Source organism: Daphnia magna, linkage group LG10 (genome assembly GCF_020631705.1).
Source record: "Daphnia magna isolate NIES linkage group LG10, ASM2063170v1.1, whole genome shotgun sequence".
NCBI lineage: Eukaryota > Metazoa > Arthropoda > Branchiopoda > Diplostraca > Daphniidae > Daphnia > Daphnia magna.
Genome location: NC_059191.1, coordinates 3,446,530 through 3,458,355, shown reverse-complemented (window position 1 = coordinate 3,458,355; position 11,826 = coordinate 3,446,530). Strand labels below are relative to the sequence as shown.

Sequence of the window (11,826 nt, the reverse complement as noted above, 5' to 3'; positions counted from 1 at the left end):
AATCAAGATTAGCCGCGACGCCAAGTTCTACGAACAACACCGACTCGTGGACGTCCCTGGTGAATCATCCATCAATCTCGAGCAGCCCAACTATAACGACCCGGTCCAATCAGTAGCCGACGTTTCTTCAGGCCCCGCACAACCAAATTCCACGGTAAATTCGGCTTCAGACATGGTCGATCCTGATCAGAGGGTGCCACTTCGCAGATCTCTTCGCGGCCGAATTCCTAGGCGGGAATGGGCCGCCATGCTAACCGCCGATCACCAAGACGATCCCGACGAACCGTACGAGCCAGATAAATACCGCGATGCTATCTGCTGTCCAGATGCGAACAAGTGGAAAACAGGGATGATGGACGAGTACGAGTCGCTCATGAAGAATGACACATGGATCTTGACGTCACTCCCTCATGGACGGCGAGCAATCAAGGGTCACTGGACCTTCAAATACAAACCAGCTGCCAACGGAGAAGACCCGCACTACAAGGCACGTTTCGTAGCATGTGGTTACAGTCAACGGCTCGGCATCGACTACAATGAGACGTATGCAGCAGTCGTATCCCACGACACGTTCCGCATCCTGATGTCAACCGTCGCCGCACTGGACCTGGAAATGGTACAGCTCGACGTAAAGACCGCATTTCTGTATGGCGACCTTGAAGAGGAAATTTACCTCGAGCAACCGGAGGGATTTGTTGTGGCCGGCCACGAGACGGAGGTGTGCCACCTAAAAAGGTCAATCTACGGTCTGAAGCAGGCATCCCACGTCTGGAGCGCGCGATTCAGTGCTTTCCTTCATCAACAGGAGTTCAAGCAGAGTGATACCGACCCTTGCCTCTTCATTCGTAAACGAGAAAACGAGACCACCTTCCTAATCATCTACATGGATGACGGGATAATCGCCAGTAATCAACCATCATCCATCACGGACCTCCTGGAGGCTCTCAAAGAAGAATTCGAGATCCGATCCTACACGCCAGGCCGTTTTGTGGGAGTGGACATCACAAGAAAAAGACTCCAACGAGAACTGTACCTCACCCAGTCGCGCTACACGTCGAAAATCATCCATCGATTTCACATGTCAACTTGTCACCCTAAGGCGACACCAGCCGAACCCAACATGCACCTCACTCTTCCATCAGCGCAGGGGGAGCAGGCAGAGAGCACAGGTATTGACCTTTACAGACAAGCGGTCGGCAGTCTACTCTACCTGGCGCTGATGACAAGACCGGACATTTCCTACGCCGTCGGACAGGTGTCTCGATTCGTCGAAATACACGACTCATCCAATTGGAAAGCAGTTCGTCGCGTGATTTCCTACCTCCGTGGAACAGTTAATTACGGCATCCGCTTCAACGGATCAAATCCAGGCACCATTACTGGATACACCGATGCGGACTACGCCGGTTGCCCAGATGAACGACGCTCCACTTCCGGAAGTGTCTTCATCCTCAACGGCGGTGCGGTGACCTGGTTCAACCGACGACAAGATTGCATCTCGCAGTCGACGACAGAGGCTGAGTTTGTTGCTTCCAATGAAACTTGCAAATCGGCCGTCTGGCTTCGGAGCATCTTACCGGACCTCTCACAGAAGAATAGCGGGCCGATCCTCATCATGTGCGACAACCAAAGCGCGATTCAGCTAATCAAACACCCTCACCAGAGACAGAAAACGAAGCACATAGTGGTCCGCTATCACTTCATCCACAGCCAAGAGAAAGCAGGAGCAATCAAAATGGAGTACATCACATCCGAGAATCAATTAGCTGACAGATTCACCAAGGCACTGCCCGAGCCGCGTTTCTCCCGTCTGCGCGCAGAGCTGGGAGTTCTTCCAGTGCCGGAGTAGTCCGTCTCATCCAGGACTAACAGCTGTCGTTTAGTAAATCCCTCCATGCTCCATATCGTGTTTGTACTGCGCCCTTATAGATGTCTTTCTCTCAGCACTTCGACTCTGTAATTTTGTTATGTGATTACCTCACGGTATGTTTGAGGGGAAGTGTTGGGGACTAGTGCAACCATTCCGTGGAACGCATTGGCCTCTCTTTAGGTTCTGCTAAACAGTGTCTTTGGGCTACTTCGCTCTTGTCTTCTAGTGACTGAAATACAGAGCACTCTTGATCTCCAACACATTGAATCAATGGTAAGGAACAATTATTTAGACATCTATAGAGTTACCAGGTACTATACATTATATAATTCTATGCATGTTAAACAGCCCCACACAATGTAGAGGCGCCGGCATGTACAAGCCCACCCCACGTGGCTAGACATTATCGTAACACTCATGTGTTACTCCCATCAGTGTAGTCCTCAGTTAGTTCATAGATTAAGTTGAAGTTGTTCAAAGGTTCATGAAAAATGAATCTTCGCAGTGATTGTATAAGTGATGTCATTATCGGAAAAGCGGAGGAAAGAAATTTGGCTGAATTCATTCGATTGCCAACAAAGAGATCTGTTTTGGCCAGATATTTATGGTTCAGAAGCAAAGGCAAGAAAATCGCAGTGCTAGATGTGTTCAAAAATGTTCTGATTGAGCTTGAGTCTCTGTGAGTAAGGGCCGCGGTACCAACACAATCGACACACCGGTCACTTCATCAATTGATTTCCCTACACCGTAAATGGGAACATTTGAAGAAGGAGGGAAGTGCGAACTTAAAAAACAATCCTGCATTGCAGAAAAAACTTACTACATTGCACGAAGAATTCAGTGAACTCTGTGATATTTCGGCTGATGACGCGTTAGAACAACTGAAAGCATCTCGTAAAAAAACATGGAAAGAAGACTGGGATTTTTTAGAAAACCAACGAGGGAGTCGCACTTGGCATATGAGTAACATCGACCAGCAAAGCATTGCAATTGAAACAAGGAAAAGGGCGCGATTCGAAGAAGAAAACTTACGGAGAAGTAAAAGTGCTGAACCCCAAATCATTCGTTCACGCAATCATGCCCTAACAAATGACGAAATACGTGAAGTAATCGAACAGAGTGATGGTGTTGATGTGGGTCGGTGATAACAATGACGTAGCTGACGTCGACGAGTCATTTAATGTGAACAATAAAAGAAAAAAGAAAGACAACAAAGTTTCGCTTGTGATCCCAGCTAATGCTATAACTAAAGCGACTTCACAAGTGGCCGACCGAATAGAGCTTTCTGTAAGAGGGCATCTTCTGCTTCAGTCTAGACTTGTTAACATTGGTGGTGCTGAATTAGGCCAGTTCTCCTTATCGACATAAACTGTGTGGCGACAAAGAACATGTGAACGTGAAAAATTAGCAAAGGAAATAATGGAAAATTGGTTAAAAGAAAAGCCCAAGTATGCTGTTATCCACTGGGATTCGAAAATGATTGAGTTCGTCACAGGGAAAAAGGAAGAGCGAGTTGCGATCATTGTGAGCGGTGCTAATTCTGGGTAAGACATATTCCTCGTTTTTCGAAATACTTAATACTAAATGCTTTTTTAAACTAGACCTAAGGTTATTGGGGTTCCTTTCATAAAAGACTCTACTGGCCTTTCACAAAAGGATGCTGTCATTAATGTGTTGGAAACTTGGCAATTGACCAATAATGCTATTGCTATGGTCTTCGACACTACAGCTAGCAACACTGGAATAAGAAATGGTTGCGCTGTCTTGATCGAGTGTGAACTGAAACACTCACTTCTATGGCTCGCCTGCCGTCACTATATTTACGAGACTCATATAAAGAACATATGGAAAGCAATTACTGGAGCAACATCAGGCCCTGATGACTTACTATTTAAAGGCTTCAAGTCTCAATGGGGAAATCTTGATCATGACAACCTTGACTTCAAAATTTTCGAGTGGCCATCTGATGAGAAGAGCAACATACACATCGAAGCTACAGAGGTACTTAAATGGGCAAAAGAATGTCTTGCAAAAGATTCATTTCCCAGAGCTGACTACAGGGAACTATTAGAATTAACTGTCATTTTTCTCGGGGGTTATCTTCCTGCCTCCCGTAAATTTCGGATTCGCAAACCGGGTGCTGTGCCCCACGCCAGGTTCATGAGCAAGAATATATACATTCTCAAAATGTATCTCTTATCAGATCATATAGAATTGGATGACGAAGACTATTCGACAATTAAAAACATGGCCCTGTTCGTTTCGCTCTTTTACACAAAAGTTTTTCTTCGGTCACGTATTGCTTGTTTTGCTCCAATTGACGATCTTAAGTTTATCGGCGCAATGACTTGGTATGAAAAGGAATGTAAGGAAATTTCTGGTGCTGCTATCACGTCATGTAAGCGACATTTGTGGTATCTAACCGATGAACTTGTTGTGTTGTGTATTTTCAATGAAAACTTGTCAGATACCACACGATTTCTCGTCGCTCATAAACTGTTCAATACCCCGAGACCTTATGAATTTCCCCCTGGGAAGCCGTCGTTCCCTGATTTCAATATTGAAGAAATACCACTGTTGTTGTCGCTTATCGGTCCACGATCTTGGAAAATGTTCTCATTGATGGGTCTATCGAACTGTCAAACAGACTGGATGCAACTCCCTGTAAAATATTGGAATTTAATGGGGGACTATCATATAATTAAACAGTTTGTTCATCAACTAGAAGTAGTTAATGACTGTGCCGAACGCGGGGTCAAATTGATTAGCGATTTTAAGGACGTCTGCCAAAACGATCAACAAAAAGAATTTTAATTTCAAGTCATCGAAGACCACAGAAAGCGAGTAGAATCTTTTTATAAATCTAATCTAAACATGGTTTAACTTTTTCATCTGTAAAACTTTACTAAAATGTAAAAGTTGAAATGAATTAATGTATTTTGTAATAATAAAGTATTGAAAATGGAAAAAAACATAATTTTTTTTTAGAAAAATGCTCGGCGGGGATACTAATTTTTCTTATTTTTTTTTTTTGGCCCACATATCCGTACAATAGTAGTTAATAAGTGGTGCAAGTGACGTTAAAAAAAACTGAAAACCAATACCAAAGCGCACCAAAAAATATTTAAAAAAGCCTAAATCGAAATGTAAAAAGCACGGCGGGGATAGTAAATTTCACTTTAGGATCGAAATTTTTTTTATTTATAGTTTTATAGTCATAACCACAATCCCAATCTGAAATGACGTGAAGGATTTCTAAAAAGTTGCGGAAATGAAACAGACTAGTGACCATGACTGTCAAGTGTCCGACGCCTTCGTGGTACCTCATCTTAATGTTAGTCAGCGCAAAATGACCGATGTTCTCGCCTCCTTCGAGTATCTTCGTGGTCTCAACTTTCCCGCTCGGAATGCTACCGAAGATCAAGTTTTGATCGGCATGGACGTCCAAGACGTTCACCTGAACCTGGAAGTCCGTCGCCCGCCAATTGGAGTCCAAGGGCCTAATGCTTGGCTCACCCCGTTTGGCTGGTGCGTTGTCGGGAGAACCTTTTCGTTGCCTACTTCACAAACCCCAAGTGTAAATTTCGTTAAGTTGGGAACGTTCCAAAAGCTGGAAGAGTCCGTCGAAAGGTTCTGGAAGACTCAATCTCTACCAGTTCGTGAGGCCCCGAAGACCTTTATGTCCACGCTCGACCGTGTCGCCGTCGAACAACTCGAATCGACCATTCGTCACACAGGAACGCGTTATGAGGTTGGTTTGCCTGTTCGCCCAGATTGCCCTGAGTAGCCCAACAACAGGGAGTTTGCACGCCGGAAATTTTTCGCCTTGGAGAGAAGACTTCTTTCAAACGATGATCTTCGCCTAGCAGTCATGGAGCAGATGCAGGAAGTGTTCAGCAACGGGCACGCCGTTAAAGTCACGTCGACGGCCCCTGGTTCGAAAGTCTGGTTCCTACCGTATCATCCGGTTCGTCACCCCAGTAAACCCAACAAGATTCGTCTCGTCTACGACGCCGCTGCCCGTTTCAAGGGAACGGCTATTAATGACATTCTGCTGAAAGGTCCTGATCTTACCACGCAGTTGCTCGCCGTGTTGCTTCGCTTTCGTGAAAGAAGAATTGGGGTTACAGCGGACATTGCGAGAATGTTCTACCAGGTTCTTGTTCGCGAATCTGATCGTCCGATGTTTCGCTTCGTATGCCGTGATCCTGGAACGGAAGACGATCTTCAGGAGTTCGAGATGACGGTGCATATCTTCGGTGCTGTCTCTTCGCCCACGGCCTGCAGTTTCACCCTACAACGCCTCGAAAATGATGCGCCTGTCCACCTTCAAAAATTTGCGAGCCGTATCCGTTCCGACTTTATGTGGATAATTTATTATCGTCGTTCGATGAAGTGGAAGAAGGAGCATCCGCTAGCAAGCAGCTCATTGAATTGCTCAACACTGGTGGTTTCAAACTCGTTCAATTCCTCAGCTCTTCGCGTCCACTGCTGGATCGACTTCCGTCATCATCTCGCCTTGTTCCTGAGCTCGATCTGGATTTTGACGACTTGCCGACCGAGCGGACACTTGGTTATTTGTGGAACTGCGAGCGAGACGAGTTTGTTTTTCGTTTCCGGCGGACGGAAGAAGCATAAACAAAACGATCGATATTGGCTGCAATTTCCAGCATCTATGACCCGCTGGGCAAAAATCATCCTCCTCCTGGCAAAAATCATCCTCCAAGATATCTGGCGGTTGAAAGGTGGCTGGGACGAAATCCTGCCCTCCGAGATCCTGAACCGTTGGGGTCGTTTCGTCGAGCGCTTGCCTTTGCTAGAGCTGTTAAACATTCCACGAAACTTCTTATCGCGCCCCTGGTCTGCCTACCAGTCGTTCCAGTTACATGCCTTCTCGGACGCTTCGAAAGAAGGGTTTGGCGTTGTCGTCTACCTAAGATCCGAACTAGTCGACAAGATTGAAGTTTCATTCACGATGGTGAAGGTTAGAGTTGCCCCAATCCATCAGCTATCTATCCCGAAGATGGAGCTTCAAGGTGCCTTGTTAGCAGTCCGGCTATCAAATTACTTGTTGAAAGAAATGACTCTACCCATAACTGCCGTATTTTTCTGGGTTGACGCGATAACAGTCCTTCGTTGGATTCACGCAAGCCATCGCCGTTCTAACGTTTTCGTCGCAAACCGAATCGCTGAAATCCTGGATTCTACTACTCCTCAACAGTGGCGACACGTCCCTGGCGTACTCAACCCAGCAGACGAATGCAGTCGTGGCCTTTGTCCGTCCGAACTCGACTCGAATCATCGCTGGTACCGTGGACCTGAATTTCTCGCTCTGCCCCCCGAACAATGGCCAGCCCAGGTTCCAGCGACTGAAATAATCGAATCCGAAGATGATTCTGTTGGCTGTTTACTTATCGTTGCCTCTAACGGGCCGTTAGACGATCTCGTTGCTCGAGCGGACAATCTACACCGCCTGGTGCGCATCTTCGCCTGGGTCGAAAGATTCATTTCCAATATGCGGACCCCCGTACACCAAAATCGGGCTAAAGAAAAGGTTGTCCTGAGTGGCAACCCCGAAAACTTGCAAACAGGACCCAGTGAGCTGAAAACGGGCCGGCGGCAAAGCGCGGACAAGTTAAAAGCAGCCCGACACCTTTTGATCCGCATTTCCCGATGAATTGCGGATGTTGCAGCGAGCATAACCTATTCGCTCCGAATCCAGGTTGCGGAAACTTGCTGCCTACCTTGACTGCACCGGAATTATTCGTGTCAGTGGTCGCCTCGAAAATGCCCCTATCAGCCCCGAAGCTCGTCATCCAGCCGTTCTCGACCCGAAGCACCCGCTTACCAAGCTGTTTATCCGCTGGGCGCATTTTTCCGTTGCTCACGGAAGAGCCGACAGAATGCTCGCCGAAGTCCGTGCCCGTTATTGGGTGTTGAGAGGACGTGAAGCGACAAAATCAGTCATCACGGACTTCCTTTATTGCTCCCGTATGCGTGCCCGCCCGTTTCAGCCTATAATGGCCCCGCTTCCGTCAGAACGTGTCCAACCGTTCAACCCGTCGTTCACCAGCAACGGTGTGGACTACCTTGGCCCGTTCTTCATTTCGATTGGTCGTCGCACGGAAAATCGCTAGATCGCGCTTTTCACCTGCCTCTCCACCCGCGCTATTCACCTCGAGATTGCCCCGTCGCTGGACGTTGACTCATTCTTGATGGCGTTTACCCGTTTTGTCAGTCGGCGGGGTGCCCCGGTCAACGTTTTTAGTGACAACGGGACGAATTTGAAGGCTAGAGAACGTGAGCTGCGTGAGGCGGTCGCCCACTTAAACGACGTAAGAATCGCCGACCAACTCGCCCAAAAGGAAATTCGCTGGCACTTCTCTCCCTGCCCCCCTGCAGCACCGCATTAGGGGGCGTGTGGGAACGTCTTGTCCGTTCGTTCAAAGATGCCCTACGAGCGATCCTTGGCCAGCAGACTGTTAAGGACGAAACTTTTGCTACGGTGGTTATCAAAGTGGAAGCTCTACTCAACAATCGTCCGTTAACCGATCTAGGAGCGGATCCCCAAGAGTTTGAGCCATTAACCCCGAATCATTTCCTGTTGGGGCGACCCAATCCCCACTTGCTGGCCGACGTCATTGATCCCGACATCAAGTGCTTTCGTCACCGGTGGTTCCACGCGCAACGACTCGTAGACCAGGTGTGGAACCGAGGGTTGTGCGAATATTTGCCAACGTTAACCACGCGCAGCAAGTGGACTCAGTCGCAGAAAAACTTAGAAGCCAACGACATGGTGCTGATGGTTGACCCGAAGTCGCCGCGCGGGCATTGGCCGATCTGCCGTGTTGTAAGAACGTTGCCTGGACCTGATGGGGTAGTGCGTGCAGCTGAAGTCATTCCCGTACGAAACTTTTAGCTAGTTCTGTTCTAGAAATAGCTACCAGGTTAGGGGTATTTAGCTAGGAATTTTCAGATCAAAATTTTTAAATTCCACATTGGGAATTTTAAGATAGTTTTAGCTTTTTTTTCATAGCTAAAATAGCTATTAACACATTAGCTTAAAATCTTAGATTGAAGGTAGCTTGAAACTTATAAGCTTGAAATCTTAGATTAAAGGTAGCTTGAAACTTATTAGCTTTATAGGAACTGAAAAAAATATATTTTCACACCAAATCTGTGTATTTAAATTAAACCATTGGTTTAATAATTCTTTTCCATGTTACAAGAAAGACATCGATTAAAATACAGCACACACACATTTTTACATTTAAAATAAACATAATAAGATTACGAGCAAATTCCAAGTTCAATTAAAGTTCTGGCCACTTCCTGCGTCTTTCGCGTTAATTCCATTTAACAGCAACACAATAAATAGCTTGACAGAAACGGCAGGGGAAAAAAAGAGGATAGAGAGAGGAGTAGGAGGGTCATCGGAAAAGAAAAGAGTAAATGCCGTTGTGTCGAGATGACCACACTTATGCGCGATGGAGGAGATTATTCTGTTGGGCGCAACATAAGATCTTACCAGCAGAGAACTGAAAGATAATCTAATCCCTTTTCATTGAAGGATTTTTGCAGGGGCGTGTTGTTTACGTTTTGTTTGTGATTGCATGACGCAACACACTTTCTAATAATAATGAAAAAAAGAAGTTGAAAATGGAAAATAAAAAAAAGTAGAAAATAGAAAAAGAAAAAAATGAATGAAGAAAAGAATAGAAAATCTGTTGAACTCAAAAGTGGGGCTACACATAAACGTCGTCTTGAACGGTTCTTGTAGAAATGTTCGCCGATTTAATCTGATGGTACTTCATTACCGGCATCCTCCACGAACAACTTCTCTCTTGACTTGTGAGCCGTATGTTCACTTAGTAGTTTGGATGTGGTGCAAGGATGGACCATGGATGGATCGATTGCCAACTTGTGTTTTGTTCCCCAAAATTCCACAATGAAACCTGAAATGAAAATCAAAACGTTAAAATTTTGTAAATTGTTCGTTCTTATTGTCGATTTACTCGTAATTGCTTGGACATCTTCCTTGGGAAGGGCAGGTTTTGCAGGATTATTTGTCTTATCGGTGGGTGCCTTCTTTCCGGTTAGACTGTGTTTTGACATGAATTCCCTATCCCACAGCGCTTCCATGATGATATTTATCATTTTGCTCATGTCCCTGTGTACACATGTAACAACTATTAGAATTATCCTTCATAACACAAACAATCCCAAAATAAAACTCACTTTTTTTTTGAACCAGCCTTCCCATACGACATTGCGGTTGCTAACGCATTTTGATGAATCGTTGTCTCATAATCTTTGTGAAGCTTCACTAGGTTAGTTCTACCGCTTTCACTTCTTTCTAACTGAACACGTGATTGTTGAGCATTAACTTGACTAATTGTCAAGGTTTCCAAAGTGGTGTGTAGTAGAGCCAACCCTTCATTAAGACCTAATAAGATGGAAATAGTCAAGATAACAATAAAAGTGTTTACAGTTTCAAAGAGAAAACTTACTTTTGGCCAAGGCCTGGGGATTCAATTGTTTCAGGGAGTTTATTTCTTCTTGTAAGCGAAGAATAGTAGCATCTTTTTCGAAAATTTTGTGATTGTAATCATCTCTCTCAATTTCTAGCTCAAAGGTAGAATCTCGAATTTGCTCGTTGAGGAACGAGATTTCATTTTTAAGCTCATCAATTGTATCTTTGTATTCATTAAGGCTATGCAACTCAGCATCAACTGGCTCCGTCGCTTGTTCGTCCTTAACGGAAAATACAAATAAAATAAACACATAATTCTTACAATCATGTTGTTTTTACCAGCACACGCTTTGGGTTTCCTTTTGTTGTGGAACTTGGGGGGGTGTCAAATATGTTGACGTCTAAAGATGTAAGAATCTGAGAGTCAGAATTCTTTGCCGATGACTTTTTGTTTCTTTTTGGTGTTACAAAAGAGTCATTTTCCTTGCTGTGACTTGAATTTCTCTATAAAATAAAAATTTTATGGCATTTTTTTAATGGCAAAGAGCCATTAAAAACATGTTTGCTCGTCTTGCCCCGTAAGGAATTTCATTTATGACACCCATGAATGGCCAAAATCCAAATTTACTTTTTTTAAAACACTGCGCTCCATCAACATTTAGTTGCAATGTGAAGATCACCTGGTTTTCGGAGCCAACACCACAAACTTTTTCTCTGTAGCAGTTTCCACTTTGGACATCCCCCAGAGTTGTTCCGTCATATCCAGTAGTTTCTTTTCTTAATTTCATTCCGCCACTCTCCAAAAAAAATTTTAGCTGCTGTTCAATTGGGAGAACAAGAATGTAACACGATCTTGACTTGTCAAATGGATGGCGGCATCTTTGTTTTTGTTTAGGAAGACCATTTTTTCCAATTTCAAGTATGGCATCACAATTCTTTTTCGCGCACACAAAATTTTGTTTGACGTCCATTAATAAATGGTCATATTTTGCTACACACTTGGCGGCACTTTCAATTTCTGCTGTGGTTGATTTAGTGGCGATTTGAATTATTTTCAAATGGTCTTTGAATGCTTCATTAGATAGATGGTATTTAAGTTTGTAAGCTAGACATAGCATACTAAGGTATGCTGATGATTCACAGTCTTTATCCTGAATTAAAAAATTCTAATATTAGGAAATTACAGACTATAAGAGATAATAACTATTGTAGGTCTAATATACTAACCTCAAAAGTATTTGAATCGTTTTCATTTAAGTTGTATTCTTCATCTGTATCACAGGATTCACAGCCTTCTGCAACAGAGTTTTGGCTTGAAGTTATTGATTTCAGCTCAGCAATATTCTGTAACATATGAATACACCATGAATAAATGTAAGTATCAAGTGCACATATATATTTTTCTTACTTTGGGATCCTCATCTTCGTGGAATTGACTTGTAAATACACATGTTACTTCTTCTGAGTTAGATTGTTCAGACTG

At 44.4% G+C, this 11,826-nt stretch overlaps 2 protein-coding genes across 2 annotated transcripts; one reads left to right on the top strand and one right to left on the bottom strand.

Moving 5' to 3' along the window:
* Positions 1-5,741: 5,741 nt before the first annotated feature.
* Positions 5,742-7,547, top strand: LOC116932440. The gene has a single exon (XM_032940224.2). It carries the CDS (start codon positions 5,742-5,744, stop codon positions 7,545-7,547), a length of 1,806 nt encoding a protein of 601 aa, XP_032796115.2.
* A 1,935-nt stretch (positions 7,548-9,482) lies between these two features.
* On the bottom strand, positions 9,483-11,696 carry LOC123476941. The gene is made up of 7 exons (XM_045179956.1): positions 11,571-11,696; positions 10,892-11,278; positions 10,683-10,847; positions 10,381-10,624; positions 10,109-10,316; positions 9,886-10,040; positions 9,483-9,825 (listed from the first exon to the last, which is right to left on the bottom strand). Exons 1-7 carry the CDS (start codon positions 11,694-11,696, stop codon positions 9,665-9,667), a joined length of 1,446 nt encoding a protein of 481 aa, XP_045035891.1. The 3' UTR covers positions 9,483-9,664.
* Between the last annotated feature and the right edge of the window lie 130 nt (positions 11,697-11,826).